Here is a 27,813-nt window from a genome sequence, read left to right on the forward strand (position 1 = left end):
ACATGAGGATGGACTCAGTAAGTTTTTGACTGACATTTTATGCCCAGTAACTTTAACATATATCATACTTATTCAGATTATTATCTTCATTAAATGCTGTATTCTTAAAGATTTTGTGGTCCAACATCATGCAGGAAGTGAATAAAAATGAAAGTTTAACCCAGGTGAAGATGACACTGGATATTTTATTTTCAATATTATTCTGCTGATTCAGTATACAACTGAAGTCTAAACTTGCATGAATATTTACTTGAACTTGTGAAGCTTGTAGCAAGCAGAGCTCATGTGGTTTGGAATAAGATACACACTGAGCTTTTAAAACCACAAGCAAGCACACTGATGTAGGTGGAGCTGTTTTAGTAGAAGAGAGAGCTGTCAAAATGCCTTCATCAATATGCATGAAGACTTTGACTTAACAGTGGTAACATTTTAAAGTCGGTTCTAACTTACGCGTTGGGATACAGTTCATTGAGGTCCTAGCATGCTGGAAACTTTTATAAATTCAAAACAGTATCAGTACATGTACCAATCATAACACCAAAAAGCATACACCCAATGTTCTCCCCATTATAAACTGGTTATTCCTGCAGCATGCACTCCCTTTTAGTCACTAGAACACCATTGAGTCATCATTTGCTCTAAACAATTCCCTTCATAGAGCTGTGTGAAATAAGTGTCAGAAGGTGTGAACCAATTTGACAGTGTTAAATTAACTGCATGTTCTTGGATTCCGTTTATTTGTCATGAGAGGAGGCTGAAATCTGGGTTACATGATTGCAGTGATTGTGAAACCTATTCTGATATTTAGGTAGCTTGCAGAAACCTCCTATGTTTTAATGAAGCATCCACAAATTTTTCTGCTGGGAAATGAAAGCCTAAAGACCAAGCACCTTTTCCCTGAATTTTGGATGGCATAATATTATTTACCTCTTACTCCCAGCAATGGTAGAAAATTACACACTATCACAGCTATTCTAATAAGATGAAATACACAGTCCCGTTTAGAACAGCCCCATATTTCCCTCTTGATGTGTGCGGTCAGCCTGGTAGCATTTGCATCTATGTACGGATGACACCATGTCACCACTAAACTGCAGGTTTCCGCATCTACCTAGCCCAACGGTAGCCAACGTGGTGTCCTTCATATGTTATGGGCTACAGCTCCTATCAGTCCCAGCCAGCATATTCAATGGTTACATGTGGTGGTAGTTGTAGTCCACAACATTGGGTGGCATTACATTAGCTACACTGACGTAGGCAATGATGTGCCCTTAGGCACTGCACTGATTCTGCCCAACTAGGTTGGCCATTGGACACCCTTGGAGAGGAAGGTGTATAAGAGGGCTTAATGCCCCAGCTAAGCCTTGCCTGAGCAACTTAGCCTTCCTGAGTTTTGGTGTTTGTTCATAGTTATTTTGTCCTGTTCTCTGGCTTGCTCTGATTCCTTGTTTGCCCTGAAGATCTGACAGCTGCTGCTTCTTCTGTTCTGGCTTCAGGTTCTCCTTCAGATCTGACTTCATCCCTTGGGTCAGATTCCCTGGAGATGCTCCTGGTTCCCAGTTTCTGGCATACCTCAGGCCACTGACTACAGCTTAGCTCTCATACTGCCCTGACACTGGGCCCAGATGACAATAGAATGCATGTAACTTCCAGGTCCCCATTCACCTTGGGAATTCACATTCATGAAAGCATGACTAGCTTATATTCAGCATTGTCACAACTTCACAAAAACAGTGAGTGTTCTTTCTTTCATATAGCGCAGCTCCAGGGTGTCGAAACCTGGCATTGCTATCATCCCTTTATTTAAAGCTAGACAAAGATATTAGACAGCTAGAAATTCAGATGTATTGTAGTAGATGTTGGTTTCTGCTTTCTTCACTGTGCAGCGAAGTGCTTGTCACGGGACAATGTTTTGCATTCCACAGTCAGAGTACTGTTGGGTTTCCCACGGGAATGGGAGACTGGATGTGACGTACACTGGTTTCCTGTTTTTCACAGTTCTCTCGGTGTTCTTTGTTTCCGAGGAGAGGAGTTGCTTCTCTGCTCTTGCAGAGGCAAGATGCATGTTTGTAATCTCTCAGCATTGAAGTGTAAATAAAGTAAAGTAAAGTATGTGGCACGTACTGCTCATCCTTCCGCTGTGTAGAGGAGCCTGCAAATACAACATTTTTGGTTCCGGGCCCAGAAAAACGCAATCACACTGAAGAATGGACTCCAGAAGTCGAGTCGGAATGCCGGCAGAGGAACAGAGAAACGGATCGGTGTTATCTGCTCTGCGCGTCAAGTTGATTGATGAGAGGTATGTGCTCATGCTCCGGGCAGCCTGCCAGCTTCTAGTTAATGGCTTTATGGCTGGACTTTGAACTTTTAACGCCGTTTGCCGCGGCACAGGCAAAGGCTCTAAGGCACAAGCTCACAGGCTTGGGAGGCTTGAAAACCGAAAGTACCTTTAAAAGTGCTTTTGGAATGAGGTTTGAAGCAGCAGTGACGCAGCTTGTTTAAGGCAGCAGAGATGACGCAGAAAGCTAATGCCAGAGTCATGATGGCCCTTCAGGATGCTTGTGGGATTCCTAAGCTCAATAAAAGAAACTATGCGGACTGGGTTCTCTATGCAGAGGCTATTCTGCGGAAAGAGGGTCTGTTTACAGTTATTACAGACAACCCCCCAGCTCCAATTACAGATGAATGGACAGCTAAGGATTCCAAAGCGAGGGGAACTCTTACATTGATAGTATCCCCAGAAGAGTTCTGTCTGTTGCGTGATAAGACCTCAGCCAGAGAAATTTGGGATGCTTTGAGAGAGGCTCATTTTGAGGACAGAAGCTGGTTCCTCTTTGTTCTACTATGCCAAGCTGCATGATATGGCTCTTGCTGAAGGTGGAGATGTGCGTACACATCTGATGGAGATGCAGAATCTGAGACATGAGCTGCAACAGAGAGGACTCACCTTTCCAGAGGCTGTGTATTCCTTCATGATACTACATTCTTTGGGTTCAAGTTGGGAGTCCGTTGCCACTCAGATTGCTGTTCAGCCAACTGCTCAGCTCACAGTAGCCTATGTTACTGCCGTGATTCTGAATGAAGCAGACCGCCGGGGTGCTAGCTGCATGGGTAAGGGGGAGTCTTCACAGACGTCGTCTCAGAGTGCAGTGGAACCACCAGATGGCGCCAAAGCTTTGAAGGCAGTGAAATGCTACTCGTGTGGACGTCTAGGCCATATGAAGAGGGAATGCAGATATCCCAGGGCCAAGACAGAGCACCGCAGCGAAAGCTCATCGCGTGGAAAAGGCCAAAGCAAAGGCAAACGTCCGGTGTCCAGGACAACGCAGCACAAGGCAATGGTCTCACGCTTCACTGCAAAGGTAGCAAAGATCCAGAAGACGTCTAGATCTTTCTTCGTTGTTGATTCAGCAGCGACCCACCACATGTGCAACGATAAGCGACTGTTCGTGTCTTTTACACCGCAGGAAGGTGCAATTCACCAGGCGGATGACCACACAATCCCCAGTCAAGGCTACGGAACTGTCGTTCTTCACAGTTTGGACTTATCAATACAAGATGTACTTTACGTACCAGATGCCACACACAATCTACTCAGTGTTGCGCAGCTGAATGAATAGAACATTGACGTTTCCTTCAAGAATAAGAAATGCACCATCACAAAGAAAAACGATTATGTTTTGCATGCTGAATATGTTGATCGTTTGTTTGTTTTGTATTTTGATGATGATGTGCAGGATGAAACTTGTTGCATTGCAGGTTCTAACAAAAGTTTGCATGCAGGTTGTATTCATGATTTTCACAGGAAATTTGGTCATTTGCATTTTGAGGCAGTATCTAAAATGCCTGCCTTGGTTGAAGGTATGACTATTAAACCCTGCAGGTACCACATGAAGTGCAAGGCATGCGCAGCAAACAAGGTGAAAATGGCTGCGAAAGGTAAGGTGTCTAGTAGGCAAGCTACAGAACCATACCAGGTTGTTCATGCTGATTTGGTTGGTCCACTATCGCCCTCTTTGGGTGGAAACAAGTACTTCATGGTTCTCATTGATGCATTTTCCAGGTATATTTATGTGTACAATCTCAAGCAGAAATCAGAGGCTTTTCCAAGGTTCAAGGAATTCTGTGCTTGGTTGGGAAATGTGCATGGTAAGAAGATAAAGACTCTTTTCACTGATCGCGGGGGGGAATTCACTTCTCAGCAGTTTGAAGCTTTTCTGACTGAGATAGGAATTCAACACGATTTGTCTAGTCCTCGCTCGCCATGGCAGAATGGACTTTGCGAGAGGGCAAATCAGACTTTGCTTCAAGGGTTAAAAACCTTGCTGCATGATGCAAATCTTCCAGAGAGTTATTGGGCTGAATCTCTCTCGTGTTTTGTTTCCAGTTATAATCACAGGTTATCTTCAGCGATTGGTTGTACCCCCTATGAGAAGATGTTTGGCAAGAAGCCATACATCAAACACATGAAAATTTTTGGTTCTGACATGTGGGTTCACACACCACAAAGCTCCAAGTTAGACAAGCGTGGATTGCATGGTATCTTTCTAGGTTATCAGAAAGGTTCTTACAGAATAATGAAGACTGACTCTAAGACAATTAAGCTCACAAGAAGTGTTGATTACAATGCCAAGTGGGGGGAGAATGTGGGAATTTTCCATTGTTATCCTGATGACAGTGATAAGACTGAGGATAGGCAACAGCAAAAGCAGCCACAACAACCCACACCCACTGATAAAGGTTCTGATTCTGAGTCCGAGACTGAATCGGGTGATTCAGAGGATTTCAAGAGTGCGAAAGCCTCTATGAGACCCTCTGAAAGCTCTGATCAAGAATCGGAAGAACCATTGTTCACAATAGGTCACTTTTCTCCTAAGAAGGAAGAGGAGAGTGTTGAAGACTTAAGGCTAATTCGCAGGTCACAAAGAGCCACAAAAGGCAGACCTCCAAAGAGATTTGCTGATGAATTTGCTAAGACAGCAGTAGCAGCTGTTAAAAGCTCCAAGAAGGTATTTGAACCTTCAAGTTTCCAAGAAATCCAGGATTTGGATTCAAAGGATGCTGAGCCATGGTTAAATGCCATGAAGGCTGAGCTTGATTCCCTAGAAAGGAACAAAACATGGGAGCTAGTTCCAGTAGTTCCAGGAATGAAACTGCTTGGAAGCAAATGGGTCTTCAAAGCGAAGACAGATCAAAATGGCAAGATAGTCAGACACAAAGCCAGATTGGTAGCCAGAGGTTTTGCACAGGTACCAGGTGAAGACTATCACGAGACCTACTCACCCACAGTGAGGTATGAGAGCATTAGGCTTATGCTCAAGCTAGCTGCAGAGGAGAATCTACACGTTAGTCACCACGATGTGAATACAGCATTTCTGTACGGATCTCTAGGTGAATCTCTTTATATGCTTCCACCTGATGGCGTACAGGTAAAACAGGGATTTGTTTGTGCTCTGAAGAAGTCCCTTTATGGTCTCAAACAAAGTGCACGGTGTTGGCACACAAAACTCACTGAAGTATTGTTTTCTCTAGGTTTTCAGCAAGGGAAAGCTGATCCATGTGTATTTGTCAAAGAGGAGGGGCAAAAGAAGCTGTATTGTTTGTTTTATGTTGATGATATTTTGTTATTTTGGAAAGATGTCACAATGTATAATAACGCCCTAGCTCAACTGAAAGAGCACTTTGACATGAAAGATCTTGGTGAGGTAAACAACTACCTATCTCTGGAAATAGAGAGAGATCAAGATGGTAACATTCTAGTACACCAGTCACGGAAAATTGCTGATGTGTTAAGCAAACTAAACCTGATGGATGCTAACCCTGTAGACACACCGATGACAACAGGTTATCAGGTAGATGACACTGAAGAAGCATTTTCTGACACTACACTGTACAGAAGTGTGCTAGGCAAGCTAAACTTCATTGCCAGATGTTCAAGACCTGACATTGCTGTTAGCTGTAATTTGCTAAGCAGACAAGTCAACAATCCTACTGTTAAGGATTGGAAAGCTCTGAAACGCATAGCACACTATTTGAAAGGCACTGTGCATTACAGACTGAGATTTAACAATCAGAAGTCTGGTGGTCTTGAGATATTTGCAGATGCAAGTTTTGGAAGTGACACTACAGACAGGAAAAGTACGTCTGGAGTTTGCTACATGTACAATCAGGGTCTATTTGATTGGTCATGCAAGAAGCAAACAACAATTAGCTTAAGTACTTGTGAAGCTGAACTGAATGCACTGTCTTATTCACTTAAGGATTGTGAATGGTTGTTACAATTGTGCAAAGACATGAAAATTCCTGTCAAATGTCCAATCCAGGTTTACCAGGACAACAAAGCATGTTTGGCTTTGCTGAATTATGAAGGTTGTAAGCAAAGCACAAAGCACTTGCAATTGAAGTTGCAACATGCTAGGGAATGTATTCAGAAGGGACTCGTAACGGTGTCCTATATGCCAGGTATTGAAATTCCTGCTGATGTATTGTCCAAGATTGTATCAAGGGATCAACACTGTAACTATGTGCAGAAGTTGGGTTTGTACTGATATTGTACGAACACGCTGCCCAGTGATGTTCACAGAAAGGGGGAGGATGTTGGTTTCTGCTTTCTTCACTGTGCAGCGAAGTGCTTGTCACGGGACAATGTTTTGCATTCCACAGTCAGAGTACTGTTGGGTTTCCCACGGGAATGGGAGACTGGATGTGACGTACACTGGTTTCCTGTTTTTCACAGTTCTCTCGGTGTTCTTTGTTTCCGAGAAGAGGAGTTGCTTCTCTGCTCTCGCAGAGGCAAGATGCATGTTTGTAATCTCTCAGCATTGAAGTGTAAATAAAGTAAAGTAAAGTATGTGGCACGTACTGCTCATCCTTCCGCTGTGTAGAGGAGCCTGCAAATGCAATAGTAAAGGCCTCATCTGTTATTGGCTGAAGGTTTTCCAAGGTCGCTAGCACAGTTGGCAAGACCTGTTATTGACTCAGGACTCTTTGGGAATCATGATATGTAAGTGGCAATTCCCATCCCTATCTGTACATTATACAAGTCCAACCATTTTGCAATTATCCTTGAGTTTATATGTCATTAAATGCATTCATTTTTATTTTATTCTCACTAGTTCTGTCCTGTGCTCTGATATACCATGCAAGAGTTTGGCACTCTTATGATGTTTCCTTTAAAGGCCTCTGTTCATAGGGCAATCCTGTTAATATTATTTAGCATATCAAACACAGTGTGGGGTGTAGAATAGCCTATGGAGCTTTTGAAAAATATGCCATGTTCTGCTGTAGTCCTGCATGTCTGTAACAGTGAGATCTATAAACAATATATTGGATTTTAAGCAAATACAGTAAGTTGGTATGATAGATATCATCTTGTCATATATATAAAACTACTTATGTTAAGGCTAAAGCATTAATAAAAGCTGTACCTTTATTTTGAATCTTTGTAAGTGTGTATTTTGCAATATTCTGCTCATCAGAGAAACTATATAAACTCCATTAATGGCAAAAGGCATAAACTACCGGTACATTGTTTCTGACACTAGATGGCAGGAAATTACTCTGTTCCTAAGATGGCTTTACATTTCATGTGTGCTGCTGTAATGAGAGAGCTCAGAAGCTACCAGTGTGTTTTTGCAATACAACTTTGCTTTAATCTATATTTTGATGCATGAAAGCATATGCTTCCCTTTTAGTAGGTTCTCAAAATTCATGCACAGAATTTAGATATTGGTGAAGAATGGACACAATAGTCAAGGGTGGCTAAACATGTGCGCCTCGAGATTTTTGGATTCTAACTCCCATCAGCCCCAGCCATCATGGCCAATGTTCAGGGATGTTGGAAGTGAGGGGCAGATGGAGTTCGTCCACCTGGGAAGATAGCCTCTCTAGAAGAAGGAAAACCCTGCTCCTAAACCTCTACTGTCTTGCAGCATATCTTCAGGAGAAGAAAAAGCTAAGGAGTAAACTTTACACAAATCCAGTGTGGACTTCCTAAGGCAGTTGGGTGGCACCTCGTATGCCTTCTTTTGGCAACTCCTGCAGCCAAGCTGATGCCAAGCATATTGCTCTGCTTTCCTTTGGACCACATCAGTGAGGCCAAGAGGGGGTTCTTGTCTAGACAACCCAGGACCTCCATACACACTGCCCAGCTTGTGCCCTGGGGAGGTTACTTTGGTGCTGTTAAGACAGTGATTTGACTTCACCTGCAGAGGGGCACTCCATTGTCTCTCAGGACAGATGGATGCCAACAACATTTTCTGAAATCTCAGGCTTCTGAACATGGCAACTCTCTCTTCCTCTTACTCCTTAAGATTTCCCTTTTTCACGGTTGCAGCATATATATGTGATACAATAGTTCAACATGCACACTCACTTGGTCTTTAAGTTTAACTTGTAGCCTCTGAGTCTGTCTAGATGTGATGATAGCAGACCCACTACAGGAGGTAGGTGACCATGAGAAGAAAGGGGTAATTGTGGGAAGTTTGAACTCTTCACATACCCAATGCCCCCCTCCAACTTCCTCCTGTCATTTTTCTCTGTCTCTCCTGGTCATCTGTTTTTCCCCTGAGCCTAGAAATTGCACTGGACCAAAATCAACTGGGGAAGAGGCAGTGTCATGGAGTGAAGTTTAGGAAAGGAAAGGATTCAGAACTTGTCTCCTACCTGCCTCTTCTTTTCATGAAATTACCCACCATATCCTGCACTATACCTGTTCAGGATCATCATGCCACCATCGCAGCTCATATTAGACTCAGAGAAGCCAGCTCCAATTCTGAATACTTTGAGTATCTCCAGAAGCTTGGAAGGACATACTTTTTAACTGACAAAGTACCGTAATTTATGAGAACGTGTAGCTTGGTGTTTCCTAATTTAAGCTTATGTGTAAATATGAAATGTGGAACATTTTCTTTGTACACAGACTTCAGATGTTATTCTCAGTACACAGGTTAAGACATACTATATGATAATATTAATCAAGCAGGCATCATCAAGTAACTTTGGCTACCCTTGCAGGTGACAGATGGATTAACAACATCTGAGCACTGTTTCTTTTTTGCCTATCTTTAATATAATTTTGTGTACACAATATGCCTAATGCTATATTATTATAGGCACCATGTGTGTATGTTTACACAGTATTTATCTTCCTACTTGGGGTTTTAAACCAGGGATATAATGATAGGCTAGTATTAAAACCTTGCAGCTGTGAATAGTTTGAGTTGCGTACTATTAGTCATCTGCATTATATTGTGGAAGTGAACCTAGAGACAGCGGCGGAGCAAGCCGATCAGGCGCCTGGGGCAGTGTGCATGCCCTGCGCCCACGGGTGGGGCCAGCCACCCGTGGGGGCGGGGCCAGCCAAGGCAGGACGCTCCGTGGGGCCTCCGAGGAGTCTGCTTGCCTCGACCCACTCAGCCACCCTACAGCTGAGGGTGAGGCGGCGGACAGACCGTTTGGGGCAACACGGAGCCTACGGGAGCTCAAGCCACCGCGTCACTCCCAGGAGAGACGCGTGGCTCAGGTGCACTGCAGGCCCCGCGGTGAGTGCCGCCCAGCATTTTGTCACCCCTCTCAGTGGTGACACCCGGGGTGGACCGCCCCCACCACTCCCCCCTTCCTCTCCCCCTGCCTAGAGATGCCTTTGTATCTAAATTATTCCATATCAGTATGAACAAATAAAACTCAACTTCTGCCACCTCTGGTAGTTTTCAGTTGTTCATGAAAATGTTTGTGCTAGTTACATTGAACCATTTATTTGTAGTGGTGCCATTCTATAGACACTTGTACATTTCCTTTGAAATAGGCTGAGAACCACATGGTAACTTTTACTAACTCAAGTCTGCTCCCACCCCTGGTAGTTGAAGTCCTGCATCTTATGGAGAAATATTCCTGTTTGATGCACTTTCTGTCAAAATGGCCTCCATCTGATTCGGAAACAGAAGCTGTGGTAAAGCTGAGGTGTGTACGCTGGAGACAGCCATTGCACATGCACAAATGACAGCACATGTGCAGATAAGTTTCAGTAAATTTGAGTTTGGCATGGGGAAATGAATCAGGTAATGTGCATCCTCACAGCCTCCTAAGTCGGGGGACTTAGAAGGCTGTGAGGATCCACATTACCTGACACATCCTCCAGGGCTTTCCCCAAGCAATCAGAGAATGTGTTTGCATGAAGCCAACCTCTCCTTCACCCTCTTCCTGCCTCTTCTGGTTCTGGGAGACAGGCGGGGGGGGGGGGAGACCTTGTCGCAGCTTGAAGGGAAGACACCCATGACTCCTCACCAGCCTGTTTCCTCTCTGCCTCTTGGCCTTCCTCCTCCCACTCACCTGCTTCAGTTTCTGATTTGGGACTTCTTTCTGTCACAGACTCTTCCAGCTCACTAAGCCCTGTTACCTCTTCATCTTCTGACACCTTCTCTTCCCAGTCTTTTCTCCTTTTGGCCACTCATCATGGTCCCACCAAGGCTCTGAGCCTTCTTCCCTTGGTGGTTCGTCAGCTGGCTCCTCCCACCATTCCTCTGCGTCCAACCAGTCCAGGACATCCCCCAAGTCTGCCCCTGTTTAATGTAGGTTGTAAACTGCTTTGAGTTTTTTTCCCCTTAAAAGTATAAAGTGGTAGAGAAATGAAAGGAACAACGACAGCAACAACTAGCCTAGCCCGGGTGGCGGGCAAGCAGGAAACAAAAATATGAAGGGCTGTGGATATGAAAGTGAGCTCCTCCACTGACCCTTTGCAGAGGAAATCCGATAAGGCTTAAATGGTTGCAGAACCGCACCCTTTGGCCACATGCACGTTTCCTACAGCTACCACCAAAAACTATTTATTGATCTGCTCTGGAATGATTTCATAGCATGTGAAAACTTGCTACTGAATTAGCATGGTGTAGCAATTGGACTTTGGGAGGCTCCTGGAGGAGGGAGTGGCAGGGTGGGATTGGGAATCTGCAGTAACAGCTGAGGCCATTAAATAGATCTATATCTCCGGAATTGCTGAAGCTGGTCCACATCTGCTTGGTTTTTCGCCAAAGGAGCAGCTCACTTGGGTAGTATATATAGAAAGATTGAGTGGGAGAGGGTGGGGGTGGGAAAAGCTATGCACTTCTGGGTAGGCTTTTGCAACCCTTAAAGTACTAGAACGGGGAATGAACTCTTTGCATCACACAAAAATAAAGGCAAGCATGTCGCTTGATCTCTGCTGGCTGCAGCACACAAGCCAGACACAAGTCATTCATCTGACTTCAGGAACACTTTTAAAAGACTCTTTGAGAACCAGCCTCAGAATTAGAACAGCATTTGGTGGCTTACCGGTGCCTTTGCCATGTGGATTATGTTGTTTGCAAACTGTGAAATGCCAAGATGCCAAATCCTTTTGTTGCTGGAAAACACCCCCTTTTGTTGACCAGATGCCGCCAGCTATTTATTATTGTTGTTTCTCTGCAAGGGCTTTGCAAAGCACGAGCATGTGCTATATGGGATTAACCCTGCCGGCACACAGGCACCCACCACACCAGGCACTGCCAATTAAACTGTCAAATGTCAGGTGAAAGCAATAGGTCAGACTGATGGCAAAGCTTTCATTTTCCTGTGATCGGCGTGAATCTCTGTTTTTAACTAGTCTTTGAGTAACAAAGAAATAATAATTTTTTAAAAAAACACCTTGGGATACATTTCTAAACATCCATATCCATGCATTTGTTTCTCAGGGATACATAGGCAACCATCTCCTGTGATCTAAGATGCAGGCTGGTGGCATGTTGTACTATGCAGCACATTTAAAACACAGAATGATAGGCTCATACACTTGCCTTATTATTATTATTATCCTGGTGTCAACCTGGGGCCAAGAATGATTTAGGCAGCAATCCTAAACACACTTCCCTGGAAGTAAGTACCATTAAACTCAGTGTATATTGCTTCTCAGTAAGCCATAAATAGGATCACACCATTAATAATTTGGTATAGCTCTGTGCTGCTATACCATTCCCTAAATTAGACATATAAAAATACTTTATAATCTTGCTTCATGTTTCTCACTGTGTTAGAGCAGGGGATGGAAAGAGCTCTTACTACAGTCACAAATGGTACACAAAGAAATGTGCTTTTGGCTTAGATCCAGAGATATGTGGGGAAACATTTACACATGTAGCCAGGTTTTTTTTCACTCTCTGCTGCATCATCAGAAGTCAAGGTTTTTAAAAGTTGCTTGAAAAATGGCTAGGAGAATTTGGGGGAGACAGAATGCTCAGTTTTGTGATATACATTTGTGCTTTTATCTTGTCGTGATCCAGTTTTAAGGCAATTTTACTGAATGTTGTTACCATTTTTACTATTCTATTTTTACTATAAACTGCCTTAGAGTTTTTTTTTTATTTTAAGTGGTATTAATTTTAAAATACATAAAGATATGTTGTGTGTGTTTGAAGCTCTCTGCAGAAGACCAGTGTCTTCTACAAAGTTGCAGGCTTTTCTTTTGCAGAACAAATTAGAAAATGCTGAAGATGCATTCACATATTCAAATACAACCAGGGAACAAAATTTTAAACCCCACAATTTAGTTTTATAGCTTCAACTCACAAAGAGAAAGCAGCAACAGCATAGGGAATAGACTGAGCTGTGATCAAAGAAAACGCTGGTCCGAATCACACATGTGCCATGAATTCCCTAGATGGCCTGAGGCATGTGACTGTTTTTCAGCATCCCAAAAAGGAATAGCTGTACTGACCAATTGTTGACTTGTGAGCTAGAGTCAGGAACTGGCCTCCTTGAGAAGCTGACAGCACCCACCAGTGATGTTTGCCCTGGGCACCACTTAATATCCTAGCTTCTCAGCATTATGAGCATGGGCGTAGCCAGGGGGGGCAGGAAGGAGTAGCTGCCCCCCTAAATCAATAAAAATACGTAACATAATGGAGGTTCTGCCTCCCCGTAACAAAAGGCCTGCCCCCCAACAAAAATCCTGGCTACGCCCATGGTTATGAGTTCACCAAGCACATTTCACAAAGCAATGCATTGTGGGATATTAAAATAATGAGTCTCACCTACTCACCTTTGCTCAGAGAGCTGCTGCCCACTGGCACTGCTGCCAGGTGCATTAGAGTACATTTTGCACAGGTCCCTCAGAAATTATTCTTATTTGCATACATACGTCCATGTGCACAGTGCTTTGCAGATCAGAAGACCCAGGGAGCTTGCAATCTAAATACATCCCTTCACACCCATCATCGTCATCATTATTTATCATCAGTGCAAAGTTCAACTGCATGTTCTGCAGTGGCCCCCCAGGAGTGAAACTTAGCTTTTGCCACCAAGAGCTCAGCTGAAATTAAAGCCCTTGAAGAATCACAGTTGTTTAGAGAAGCCACCCATGGGAATGTTTTTATTTTGTATGTGCATGTCAAATATCTTTCCCTTCTATCTTTGTTACGCTTTCAGTATATAGATGGCTGATCTTTGTTTCAGCACTACTCTTTTACATGTGTAGTGATGGGGAAGAGGGTGTGTTAGCTGACAAAACAAGGTACAAGCCAATCCTCCATCAATAGTAAATATTGCTGAGAGTTCGGGAGGCAGGATTAGGCTGTATGTCTGAGTCCGTTCTAATTCCTGGATCCAGCAAGGATTCAGTTGTTGGAGTGGCCAGGCCAGCTTCTTGGTAATGGCCCTAAGGAAGGGTCATTAGGGTAACAAAGGAAGTGGCTCCGTGCCAGACGTCAAATGGGTAGGCCCCTCTCCCTCAACTTGTTGATAGTCAGGAGGACAAAAGCACTAGCTGAGGGGTGTGTATATATGTGTGTGTGTGTGAGAGAGAGAGAGAGAGAGAGAGAAGGAGAGAGAGGGGTGGCTACCAGCAGGCAGAAGGAAGAAGGACGAGAGGGAAAGCCAAGCTTAATTTCTTTTTATTATTATTATAATTTATTAAATAGTAACTTTTATTAGTATTTTCCACACAACAACAACAAACACAAAAAATAACAATACACAAAAACAAGCATATAAAAATCCAAATCTTACAAATTAATAATATAAACACTTAAAAGGAAAACAAACATTGACGTCCACCAATCCCACAGCACCTCCTTTGCCTCTCATTGTATCTTCCTGTTGCCTAGCTTAATTTCTGCTTGAATCCAAGGCTTAGGCTATGAGAGAAATAAGTCCTTCTCGGGGTGTTAATGCTGTGAGCCCCTCCAATGTGGACTCAGGTTGTATATATGTATCCTCAATTGCGCTCTTTGGACTCCGCTTAAAAAATTGCGCGCCTCCTCGATTGGTCTCCGTCGAGCCCCCCCCCCCCCCCCCGACTGGAGAAGCGCGCTCAACTTTCTTCCCAGTGAACTTGCCTGTTGCTCCAGCCTCAAAACAGCCAGGCGCCCCCCCCCCCGCTCCCCGCGCCCCTCCCAGAAAAGAAAAGCGCGCCGGGGGTGGAGGCTGATCCACGCTGCTGCTCCTCCCTCCCGCCTCCTGGCTCCGGCGGGCCGGCTCCTTTGTACGCCCGGCAGAGGCGGAGGGGCGCGCAGGGCAGCTCCATCCTGGCTCCGACCACGACGCGACCATGAAACTTCAGGCGGCGGCGCCCGCGCCTTTTCTCCCGCTCCGGCCGCTGCTGCTGCTGCTGCCGCTGCTCCTGCAGGCTGTGGCAGGACGAAGCTCCCCTTACGGCAACCGCTACGCTGGGTAAGTGCGCCGAGCGCAGCCCTCTCCAACCTAGTTGCCTCTCCAGAGGCTGCTGCGCTCCAGCTCCCCTCATCCCTGACCATTGGGCGTGCTGGCTGGGGCTCATGCGAGCAACGTCGGGAGGCGCACCAGGGCGCGGAAGTAGCGCCTCTCTTGCTCTCATCTTGCACTTTGCACGGGCTGATGGCAGCCACTGTTGGGGAATTGTGAATCGTTATAATTGTGCTCTTGGATTTAGCGTCGGAGGACCTTGATTGTTCATATCTCACTTATTTAATTACTTCAGGCAGGGGTGAAGGAACCGAGGCTTTCGAGATGTTGTTGGATTTTCAGGATGGCCAGTGCAATTCTAGGGATGTCTAAAAGTCTCATCCTCCTTGGCCGCTGGCCATGCTGGCTGGGGACTGAACTGAGTTCTGCAATGTACGGAGGTTCCTTGCAGAAAGCCCTTGAGTCTTCAGGAATATACACCTGAAAGTATGAATGCTAATAGGCATTCTACTTTGCTGATAAGGCTTGGTTTCCAGACCCTTTTAGCATCATAGTCACCCTTCTCTGCAGACCTTCCAGCTTGTCAATATCCTTCATGAACTGTGGTGCCCAGAACTGGACACAGGACTCAAAGTGGAGTCTGACCAAGGCAGAATAGAGCAAGATTATGACTTCTCTTGATTTGGTTGTTAGACTCCAGTTGATGCAGCCTAAATTGCATCAGCTTTTTTTTTGCTGCTGCATTATACTGTTGACTCTTGTTAAGCTTGTGGTCTGCTAAGACTCCTAGATCCTTTTCACATTAGATGATGTTGTGCAGGGCTTCCTCCCCCCCCCCCAGCTGGAACTTGCCAGAACTCAGTTCCTGCACCTCTCAGGTGGGTGCTGGTGCCATTATAAGAGAACAAGGGAGATAGCCATGGTGAGTTCTGGCACTTCTTTTTCTAGAAAAATGGCACTGCATGCAATAATTTGAATTTACAAATGGCAATGCATCGTGGCAAACCACAGCTCTCGGAATTGGCAGTGCAAGCTGACCTATGTCAGACAAGTAAGTCTTGTTGAGCTAAACAGAACTTACTCCCAGTTAAATGTGTACAGTATATAAGACTGAATCCTAAGGCTTGAAGCACACAGAAAAGTAGCCAGAACAGAAATGAAGATTCCTTTTGAAGTGAATTATTTTTTGTCTTTTAGCTCAATTCCCACAAACTTGTCCACAGGGTTGCAGCCTTAACATTTACTCAGATGGAAGACCCATTGATATTAATGATGGACAACCTATGCTAATAGAGGTGGCCACTGATTAAACCAAAATGGATTGATCCAGATTGTTGTTATTAACATCTATAAGCCCCTCCACGGCATTGCTCTCTGTGTGACTCACAAGCATAACATGACAGACTACAATTAAATTTTGTTCTCTTTTTTTCTTGTACATGTTTTTGTTGCTAGCCGTCTTGAAACCTTGATGAGAATGCAGGGCATACGTTCTGAAAACAAACAAATAAAATAAAACGTTTTAAGGCCCATAAGCAAGTAACCAAATAGGTGTGAAATGACATAAGAACTAGGCTGGCATGATACTGGCAAGAGGAAGATGCAGGTGAAAATACAATATGTTCCACCCCCTACCCACCTCCCCAAGATGGAATGGCAGATAATACTTAGAGCAGGACGGAGCAGAAACTTTAAGTCCACCGCCAGGCCAGAGCAACAGAGTTCTCTCCATCCCAGTTGTGGAGATTGTCGTTTGACTAATGTAGTCAAATAATTCCTTGAAGCCCAGAACAGCTGCTGTGCAAATCCAACTTCCGCTTTTGAATTTTTCTGATACCTTTTATCAGCGCTAGCTTCAGCTTAGCAGGGATGGGGACCCTGTGGCCTTTTAGGTATTTTTTGGATTCCGCTATCACTAATGATTAGGGATGGAAGGAGTTTTAGTCCAGCCACATCCGGCAAGCCAAAGGTTCCCCACCTCTGCTATAGTGGAAGCTCCTAACTACAACTAGCTTTAGTACAAATGCAAAATCCTTTCCTCAATAGCTGTAGTCTTAGCACTTCCATAGCTGGGAACTAGGGCAGATACCATGGCTCATGTATATTATGTAGAAGAAAGACTAGGAAATGGGGGAAAGATTTCATCGGAGGCCCTGGAAAGCTGCTACCCGCCAGGGTAGATAATACAGAGATAATCAGACACAATATAGAACACCTTCCCATGTCCCCAGCCAAAGCACAGCCAACTGAACTACAAATATGCTTCCTTAAGTGGTTCAGTATTATATTTTTGTGTTTAAGTGCCTTTAAAAAAAATACACAGTTGGCATTAACAATTATGCATCCTGTATCACATACCGGTAGTTTGCAACCTGCTTTTTGCAAAATAGACAAGGGGGGGAAAAATTCACAAGTGACCCTGGAATACAAGGGAAATGTCTCATATTGGAAAGATGCTTTAAACAAAGTTGAGCATTGACTATCATTATTGCAGTAGGCTCTTCTGTTAAATGCCAATAATTTACCTACTGTATTTTTCCTTCTATAAGACGCCTCCATGTATAAGACACCCCCTATTTTGGGAGACTCAGATTTAAGAAAATGGGGGAGATGTATCCGTGTATAAGACGCCCCCTAATTTTTGACATTATTTTTAGGGGGGAAACCTAGTCTTATACACGGAAAAATACAGTACTCCTTCCCCACTTTAATTCTCTTTAGTGTGGACAACCAGATAGTGCATGTTCTCAAAATAACTGGCTGTGGCTTCAGAAATTGCTTAGCTTATAGAGCAATGCTAGTAAAACGATACCTTTTTCAGTGTATAATCTGTGTAGTATTCATTCAAAGTGGTGCTTTTTTAGGTGGTTCAAGAAGGAAGTCAGAATGGCCTTGCCCTTTTCATTTTTATTAATGTACTAAGGCTAGGCATGCGGATTCCACAGTTAAAACACAATCATTCACTGAAGTTTAAAAAACATTCCATACACTTTAGGAAAAGAAAGTACATGGTAATACGATATAAAGGATTTCACCCCTAGGTCACTAGCAGTGACAGAGCACTTAACACATGACAGCTGCTTTCTGGTCTGAGTCCAGTGCCTACTTGCAGGTATCTTCCTGGTGAAAAACAACCCCCCACAATTTTGACCCTTCCTGATGATGTCAAGAGAGGCCAAAAACTGAAAGAATGCTGCAAGAAGATTGCTTAGGCTTGTGATTAGTAGCACAGGAACAAAGTTCACTGGAGGAACGATAGGCAAGCTAGAACTTCAGCTATTGAGGGGATTAAAAAAATTGTAGAGAGCAGTTGTCGCAAGTACAATGAAATTAGTACCCTTTGTGAACAATAAAAGCATGTCCACATTATTTAAGTTGCCTTTAGGCTTCGATGAAGCCTTCAGGTTTAAAGTTTCCCACCACATCAAATCCCTTTTTGTAACTACCATAGTTATTTCTCTCTCTGTTTTTCTCAGTCATACTGTAAAAGTGCTTCAGGGCTCTTGAACAATGAATCCATGTTGTTGTTACTCTTCTGTTGTGGTAAATGCAAACCTCTGTCCTCAGAGAAGTATAAAATTTGGGAGTTGGAAGGGGCCTTTGAGGTAATTTAATCCCACCCCACCCCCGCTCAGTGCAGGATTATTGCATCCCTGACAGATGGCCATGCAATTTCTTGCTTCATCTGTGCTATACATTTAAAGCAGTATCATGCTACCTTAAACAGGCATGGCTTCCCCCAAGTAATTCTGGGAACTGCAGGGTGCTGAGAGTTGTTAGGAGAACCTTATTCCCCTCACAGAGCTACAATTCCCAGAGGGATTAATTGTCAAACTACAGTGGTACCTCAGGTTACATATGCTTCAGGTTACAGACTCCGCTAACCCAGAAATAGTGCTTCAGGTTAAGAACTTTGCTTCAGGATGAGAACAGAAATTGTGCTCCGGCAGCGTGGCAGCAGCAGGAGGCCCCATTAGCTAAAGTGGGGCTTCGGGTTAAGAACAGTTTCAGGTTAAGTACGGACCTCCGGAACGAATTAAGTACTTAACCCGAGGTACCACTGTACTCTGGAAATTGCTGAGGCGGAACCACCAAAACTACTTAACAATAAAATGAATACACAGTCTTAACCTAACTTCAGTGGGATTGCACTGGAGTAAGTTGGTTATGTAGCTTATAAATTACAATGTGCAATTTATTGTATTAAGCAAAGTAGAATCCGATGATTGACATGAGCTTCTTTTTATAAAGTTTGTGAATACTATAATGCAGGATAAAAATAGATTCTTGTCAAACATCCATACTATTTAGGAATTATTCATAAAAGTGTTCTCAAGCAGGCACCAAAGAGAGATCCATTTATCATTTATCTTTTAATTTTAAGTGATAGTTTTTACTTTAAACGTTAAAGGTTTTAGATACTAGTTAAAACTGGGCAGGCAGTATACCCTTGTAAAAGCTTTGTTATTATACAGTGGTTATTGGAAGAGTCACCATTTTCCAGAAGAAGATTTGTTTGGCAGTAAATTCTTGATCAATCAAAGATCTCAACAAGAGTCATATGATTGCCTTACAACACATTCCTTATACAGTTAGCTCAGAAAAGTTCCACTAACTTCAGGGAGACTTACTCTTAAGTAAGTGTACATAGGATTTCAGCCTTGGACTATGTACAGAACTTGTGCGGGGGTGGGGGTGGGACTTCCATTCTGTTTATATAAGAAGAATAAATTGAATTCTGAAGATGACTGTAAATAAGATGAATTTTTCAAAATAAAAATTTGATGCAATTATTTATAAAACAATGTATGCACTACTGTTCCCATCCAAAAAGGAACTGATGGCCAACAAAGTGTAAACAAGTACAAAAATAACCCAAAACAGCCAAGTCTAAAAGCGGAATCAAAAAAACAAAAATAGCAGAGAGAGCCAGAGCTCACAATATATAAACTTAATCAGTAGTGGGCAGCAGTGCTCACCTAACCTCCTGACAGCTGCATTGCTGCTGCTTACTGGGAGGGAAAGGTAGTGGTGAGATCAGTGTGGTGGAAACACATAGGCAGAACCAGTCCAGTCGTCCTGGTAGTGCATTTGCACCACACTGACCTCCCCATCCCCACGGCCCTTCCTCTCTGTTTGTTTGTTTGTGCAGAGTCGTTGCATCCCATTCTTCAGCCAAAAAGCCTCCTCAGAAGGCTTACATATACTCAGTTAAAACAGTTTCTATTTGCAGTATTACTGTTGAAAAGATAAGGCACAAAAGAAAAAAGAAGGGAGGCCGGAGGAAAAAAGCAAACTCAAGCACAAGTCAAATAGTAATTCTTATAAAACCACCTGGAACGGAGACAATTCAAGAGCAGCAGATGGAGTTGGACTTTGTTGGACTCCATCATTGTTGATGGAATGAGCACTGTTTCCTATCTTCCCTGTTTAGGGAAGCTTTTAATGTTTGACGCACAATTGTATTTTAATATTTTGTTGGAAGCCACCCAGAGTGGCTGGGGAAAACCAGCCAAATGGGTGGGGTATGAATAATAAAATTGTTGTTGTTGTTGTTTACAAAATGTAAGTTCTTATTATCTCATTCATCCAAGCAGGTACAGTGCTCGACTTGTCCTTATCTGCTTTGTTGCTTACACTTGGAAAAAAGTTGATTGTAGAGTGTTCCTTCTCCCTCTCTCTCTCTCTCTCTCTCTCTCTCTCTCTCTCTCTCTCCCCAACATCTGTAATCCTACTGTTGCAATCCATCATGATGTCAGAGCAGATCCTTCCTGAAATGCATACCTCAAAGGAACCGATCGCCATGTAGGTTGAAAAATAGGTTTTCATTTTAACCCTAAACTGTAAGAGTTTTACCTTGGAAGTCAGTACTTTAAAATGAGTGTCAGATATGTTGTAAAAATAGAGGTGTGGGCACTTGAAGTTGTGGGTGAATTCTGATTATTTTTAATTGGCACGCCGCTTTCATGTGCTACAGCCCATTTCCTCAGATGCATCAAGTATTAGCTCATAGAATCATAGAATCATAGAATCATAGAGTTGGAAGAGACCACAAGGGCCATCGAGTCCAACCCCCTGCCAACCAGGAAACACCATCAGAGCACTCCTGACATATGGTTGTCAAGCCTCTGCTTAAAGACCTCCAAAGAAGGAGACTCCACCACACTCCTAGGCAGCAAATTCCACTGTCGAACAGCTCTTACTGTCAGGAAGTTCTTCCTAATGTTTAGGTGGAATCTTCTTTCTTGTAGTTTGGATCCATTGCTCCGTGTCCGCTTCTCTGGAGCAGCAGAAAACAGCCTTTCTCCCTCCTCTATGTGACATCCTTTTATATATTTGAACATGGCTATCATATCACCCCTTAACCTCCTCTTCTCCAGCTCAAGTTTCACCCTTTCAGTACTGGGTCCAGAAATCCTTGGAAGGCAAGACCATTAAATTGGTTTAAGTGTATCAAGCCTTCTTTCCTCTGGGTCTGCACATTGCCACCTGCCCTCTCCTTCTCCTGCACGGTCACGAGATTGGAAGTTTCAGCTTCCATTTTAAATGAACCACAGTTTTGTGTGTCTTTCATGGTTAGTGCAAATAAGCCAACTTCACAAACTGTTGTTTGAAATTGGCCTGTTTCCTAACCATACTTAAGATTAATATGACATGGCCTATTATGTTTAAGCAAAAATAAAAGCCACAGTTTCCCAAACCCTTTGTAGCTGCACTAAAGAAAGAGGAGTGTGAAAGCCCAGTGCCTGCAGTTCATTCTTGTCATGCTAAACTATGGTTTATTGTATTGTCCAAAATGGCTTTAGTACTGTTCATCAGACGCTCTCCTTTAGCAACTATTCATTTTTATCAACAGCTAAGGTTAGCTATTGGAGATCTAATTTTTAACTTGCTTGTTTCTCAGACATCCACATAGTACCCTACCAGGCTTACTGCAGGAACTAGAAGTATTCCTTGGGGTCTTGTTCACTCAACTCTGAACCTATAAATTGTTTTTGCGATCATTTTCAGCTATAAATTGGGTAATACAGTAATTCCCAGGTGATTGCAGGTTTTAGTAGCTTTCCTCCAGTTAAGACTTACAACAATAACAACCATCTAAAACATTTTACCTGTAAAATGGCACAATACATGATGGGATCTCTCAACATTTATGTCTTTATCCTTTAAAGCAGTTGCAGGGTGTTCTGGATTTGAGTGGAGCGATGACATTGGGGGGCCGGGAGAGTTAACCCTTTCCCCATGCCATTTTCCTGATCTAGAGACCACCTCCGAAGCTGGTTTTGAATTGTGGAGGGAAAAGTAGAGGGCTTAAATACACAACCTCTAACTGTATTCCTACCAATGTTAATAAAACTAAACACCCCTTTAGTTTTAGAAAGAGTAGCTAAGCAGTATTACAAAAGGTAAGGGAAGCAGGCCCCTGACCCAAAGTTTATGGGGGGATACAGTAATTTTCCTCCCCTATGCCACTGCTCTTATCAGATGAGTGATCCCTAGAACTACTTAAAAGTAAAAAATGCATTGGGAAATATGTTATCCCTGGCTCCCAGAGTGAATCCTTTCAGAGTAACACCCTAAGCATTTAACACAGTGTCTGGGGGTGGGGGTGCTTATAAATCTAAAATACACCACATGGTTAATCTATGGAACTTAGTACCATGCCCTCCAACTTTTATCCAATGAAAATAGGGACGTTTCATTCCTTGATAATAATTTTACGCCACACATCTTATTGGGCACTCTGGCCAGTTTCCAACATATATAAAAACATAATAAAACACTAAACATTTACAAAAACTTCCCTATACTGGATTGCCTTCAGACAGGCTTGGGAGTTGGATAACCCCGTATCCTCCAACATTTCTCCAATAAAAATAGGGACATGCTGAGGGAAAGCGGGAGATTCTGGGATCAAATCAGAAACCAGGACAGCTTCTGTAAATCAGGCATGTCCCTGGAAAACAAAGACACTTGGAGGGTCTGCGGTACTACAAATGTTGTGGCAGCCTCCAAAATGTAGAATTTTCAGAGTAGATTAGACAAAGTCATGGATGATAAGACCATGTGTCCTCAATATTGGAGGTGGCTCTGAATCCTGGTTGATGGGGAACACAACCGGGAAGAGTTGTGTTCTTGCACTCATGCCCTGCTTGGGGACTTGCCATAGGACCTAGTTGGCCACTATGAGAACAGAATGCTGGACTAGGTAGGCCTTTGGTCTGATCCAGCAGCGTTCTTCTTATGTTCTTAACCTGGTTATTTGTTAGAAAGCCCTACTATGTTCACTGAAACTTGGGAGTCTCTCAGTAGCCCCCTTCAAGCTTTATACATGTGAAGCGGGGTTCCCTGTGATGAGGGGGACAGTGAGGCTGTGCTACTGGCTCCAAGAGCACAAGGCTTCCCATGGCTCCACACTCACCTAGGCATGGATTTCTGCAGAAGGAAAGCCTATGCTCATAGATCTCTAGACACTGTGCAGTGGAATTTTTAATTGGACAGGATTCCAGCCTCCAGGAAAACCTATTCACATGGTGTTCTCTAAGCACATAGGCAAACATCTGCACCTAATGTGTAGGTGTCAAAGGTGGGGGAAGCTACATTACCTCAGTTTGCTGCCTAATTAATACCTTGCTGTCTACCACTGTGGAACTTAGTTCCTAGTAAAAATACAGAGGGACAGCCTATTTTAAATTGATCACTCACTGAAAAGATCTAATGGCATAGGCATTTGAATGAGAAACGTTTGTTTTTAGATATAGACATAGCCTAAAAGTGTTGCATCTATCCAGTTTTTCACCTTTGTCTTATAAAAGTTAACAGAAAGTATGCTGATCTTCATGAAATGTGTATGTGGCATATTACAAAGTGAGAGAGACAAGTTTCTTTTCCATTTTAACAACTGTAGGAATAGCAGAAGCACAGCTGAAATGGTATTGGAATGGAACAAGGACTGCACAATGCCTTGGAGAAAAAGAAAAGAGATAGCGTAAAATTAACTATTCCAAAAAGATTTTATTGTGTGCAGTAAAGGACTGAAAGCTGGCAGCTTTTGCTGCACAATCAAATTGCATGTGCGGTACTTACCTTTCAACTGGCAGTTAGGTACCAGATGTTGCCCTACAACAAAGGAATATCAGGGACAAGCCATACTGGAATAATCAGCGTGTTAATTTTAAGCAGAGATCACTTGCCTTTTTTCTTGTTTAAAAAGAGGTAAACTCTTACAATGTTACATTAAACAGACCAACTGTCGTCAACATCACTCATGAATTATTTCCCTGTAGTTCAAGAATCTGACGCCATCCAGATGTGTTGAACTCCAACTCCCATGAACCCCAGCCTGCATGGCCAATGGTTAGGGATGATGGGAGTTATAGTCCAGTAACAGCTGGAGAGTCACTGGTTCCCCAAACCTACAGTAGTAGTGCATTCACAGGTAGTTGAAGAGGTCTTCGCTGGCACCCACAGGAGCCCCTCCTCCTAGCTATCTTTTTTGTAAATCACTTTATTTATTTTTTACAATCAAGCAGTGTATAAATTTTATTTATTAATCAAGCAAACAAACAATTTTTAAAAAAATCAAAGTGCTTAGGACATGAATAGACAAATCTGATGTTTACCAACAAAGTATTTTCCATCCCAAGCCTATAAATTGTTCTGCTAGCTGAGTAACTAATTGGATCAAGCCATAAGGTATACATTTCTCAAAACTAAATTAATAATCCATGGGAAGCAATAACATTACAATTATGCCATTATTTAGGGTCTCTTGCCTAAACCAATGATATAAATTATTATAGAGAAAATCCAGCCAAAGTTAAGCAGTCTCAAATCCCATTGAAACCAATGGGATCAGTTATTAACTTTGGAAAAATCTATTGTATGTTAACTTTCATTTCCAGTAAAACTTGTATAAATAACAGTTGCATCAGAAGCTGCACTTTCAATAATTGACAAGAAGGAGCAGTGTTAAGGAGTATTTAGCTAAACAGCAACTCAGCTGCTGCCTTGAATTTGCAGGATTGAAATTGTAGATACATACAGTATATAATGTAAATTTAGTTTACATTAGTAAACATATCTTAAAAGAGTTAAAAATGCATACAGCAAATCATTAAAAAGTCTTTTGAAAATCTTATGTTGGATGAATTATGTAAATAATTTAAAGTAGATCCAATAGAACTACATTTTTGGCAAAATGAATACAGTATCTACTCACATCTTTTTCCCACATTGACAGTGGCCTAGCGTGGGGGGTGCATTGAGAGTTGCTAAAGAAATGTAAAAAATAAGGATGCAGTAAAAGGGAGGTACGGGGAAGTCGGAGAAATAAGGTGTATGAAAACAAGATAACGGAATTATACATGTTTATATGTTTGTATGTTTTTAGTTTGTTTATTGTTTGTTTTTAATTATGTGTTTGGAAAACAAATAAAAATTTATTTTTTTTAAAAAAAAGCGTGAGGGGTGCAGGGGGGGCTGGCTGCACCGGGTGCAACATCTGGGGGTTAGGGTCAGGGGGCACAAATCCATGGGTTAGGGGGTGCAAATTACTTGCCTTGCCCCGGGTGCTGACAACCCACGCTACGCCACTGCACATTGAGATAAGGTTTCCTGTGGAAGTTATCCCAGTGGTACAAATCCCTGATTCCTAAATTCCAATTCTAGAAAAAGTCTTTGTTAAAAAAAATATTGAAATCAGGAAACCGGGTCAACCATTTCATTTTGGTCACTTGATATTCTAGCCTTAATCCTAAAGTCATTAATAAGCCTTCATACATTTGAGCCTAATTAAAATTACATATTGTTATTAAGTACATATCATCTCCATGGTGAAAAGAGAAAGGACTAGCTATCAAAAGTCTAGCTATCTGAAGAATACCAAGTTTAATCTCTGGATTTAGCAACTGATCTGCAGGTGTCTTATTGCCTCCACACCTCTGACAGGCTAATGCACTATCAACTAGCTTGCAGTAAAACACGATGTGTATATTAGAATTTGTGTGAAGCAGCATGAAACTGTCATGATCAGTTTTCTCTCTGCTTCGGATTAAACACTTAAGTGCTTTTATCTCAGCAGTTCACAACAAGACATGATGCGCAGTGCAGCTAAAGGGAAAACAAGATGTGTTCTCTGCTCATTAGCAGAAAAACAGATTTATACATTTCAAATTGGAGGGGAGGGGATATTATATTGCAACAGCTGAGCATAAAACTTGACTTTTCTCAAGAGGTTGACTGTTTGGTGCCAGCATATTCTCAGATACATCAGCTGCATTTTAATATAACTTGTACCTTTTTCAGTGAAGCCACTTTGCAGTTGTTCTGTCATCTGAACCAAATGATGTACACTGTACCAATTAGAAAACTCGAGTTATGTTTGTTCATGTATATTTATCAGTTCATGACTCCCAACACCAAGTCATGACTCATAGGAGGAAAACAGGCCTCAGAATACACCTGCATGAGAAAATGTTACAGTATATGTACAGTACTAATTTGGAAGTATGAGAAGTCGTCACCTTGTGAAGCAAGAATCAAGAACCTACTGCTTGCTCCCAGTAGGTGGGTTCTTAATGGGGTTGACTTGAGTCAAACTGCTTGGGAAATTTTCATGTGGGAAAACTGTGCAGTCCATACATTTTGCTCCATACAGATACACCTGAGACCAATGAGATAGCTGACCCTCAGGGTGCTGTGTATGTTAACGTTCCAGTAATACGAGTAAGAGCATGCACATAATTGCATAAAAGAGCCTTAGGTGGGCATAGCTGGGTTTGAATTAATTTGGAAGCAAGTGTGGATAAAATTCTTCAAGCGCATATAGCCTCAAGCTCGTAGGCAGTTATGTGCCTTGTTAACTTTATCTGGCATCAGTGAGAGTCTGGGAATCTGAAGCTCAGGCAATGCCTAAGAAAGTATGAGGCACATTTTGCAAATCTTGCCTGTCTGCGCTAATAACCACATTCATTTATTGATATGGAAAGGTGGTTTTAAAAATTCAGTATTATTTTTCCCTCCTTCTCTCAATTTAAACATATTTTTCCAAATACCTGTGAGATTATATCTAGCACTATATAGTTCCCCTGTAGGGTCCTCAGTTTGAAAAAAATATATACACATTTGTAAGCTAGCTAGAGGCACTTATACGTAACCCTCCGTAATGAGGTTATGTGTGGGTGGTTGAAGTATAAGTATCATAGGGATTGGGCCTGGGGCTGTATGTCTGACTGCTGAATTAAGTAAATTACTGCTGGTGATGCAAACAGTGAATAGCTTTCCTTTTCAGAGTCACTAATTTAATCTTCTCATCACCCTCTAAAGTGATTTATTAACTATAAAGCTATAATCTGCATACTCTTTAAAGCACATCCATATGCTTGCTTATAAGCAGCGCTGTCAGTATGTGGAAGAGAGGATAATGTTTCATTAAAACCTCAAATCCGACCACACTTAACCGAGACCTTCTTCCCCTTTTTCTCCTCCAACCTCTATCAACTATCCACACTTGTGCTTGCCCCGTACCTAGAAAACTTCTGTTCCTCTACACCAGGGGTGTATCCTCCCGATGCTGGCATCCTCCAGATGCTTTAGACTGCAACTATGATCACGCCCAACCAGCATAGCCAATGGTCAAGGATAATGGGTTTTTTATTCCCAAGCATTTGAAGGGCAGTATTTTGGCTGCCCCTGCTCAACATCAACCTCCCTCCTGTTGTGGCCAACTCAGGTTTGTTTTTTGTCTTTTAAGGGACACGGGCTGTGAACATACTAGCTGTCACGCCACTCACCATTTTTATTTCTTCAAAAGCAACTAGAATTGGAAGAGAACTGTTATGTACTGAAGTTCTCACCCTGGGCCAGCAGGGGGATACTGTAGATAGTTATGCAAATGAAGGATCGAAAGTGACGTTCAGTGATTGGATAGTTTGTATGCAAATGAAGGATCGAAAGTGACGTTCAGTGATTGGCTAGTTACAGAAAATGGTTACTGTTGCATTCTAGTGGAGCTCTATATAAGTAGGCTGACTGAGCTCCTCAGTTCAGTTCTGTTCCAGCTTACAAATAAAGAGCTGCTTTGGAATTATCGCTGTGTCGTCTGATATGTTCGCCCACAACTTAACAAGAACCACATGAGTCCTG

The 27,813-nt window shown here is 42.6% G+C and overlaps 1 protein-coding gene across 4 annotated transcripts in view; it reads left to right on the forward strand.

The window, feature by feature from the left end:
- The first annotated feature begins 13,579 nt into the window (after positions 1-13,579).
- CPA6 (carboxypeptidase A6) overlaps positions 13,580-27,813 on the forward strand; it is a 52,703-nt gene continuing 38,469 nt past the window's right edge. For 2 of the 4 annotated variants that reach the window (XM_081874494.1, XM_081874496.1), the window contains exon 1: positions 13,967-14,676. In XM_081874494.1, coding sequence (XP_081730620.1) covers positions 14,555-14,676 — 122 coding nt within the window. In that variant the 5' untranslated portion in view covers positions 13,967-14,554. Of the gene's footprint in view, positions 13,655-13,966; positions 14,677-20,401; positions 20,473-27,813 lie in introns of those variants that run through there. The other 2 variants (XM_081874495.1, XM_081874497.1) reach the window with 2 other exon arrangements.

This window comes from Podarcis erhardii (assembly GCF_964252035.2).
Source record: "Podarcis erhardii genome assembly, chromosome: 8".
NCBI classification, from domain to species: domain Eukaryota; kingdom Metazoa; phylum Chordata; class Lepidosauria; order Squamata; family Lacertidae; genus Podarcis; species Podarcis erhardii.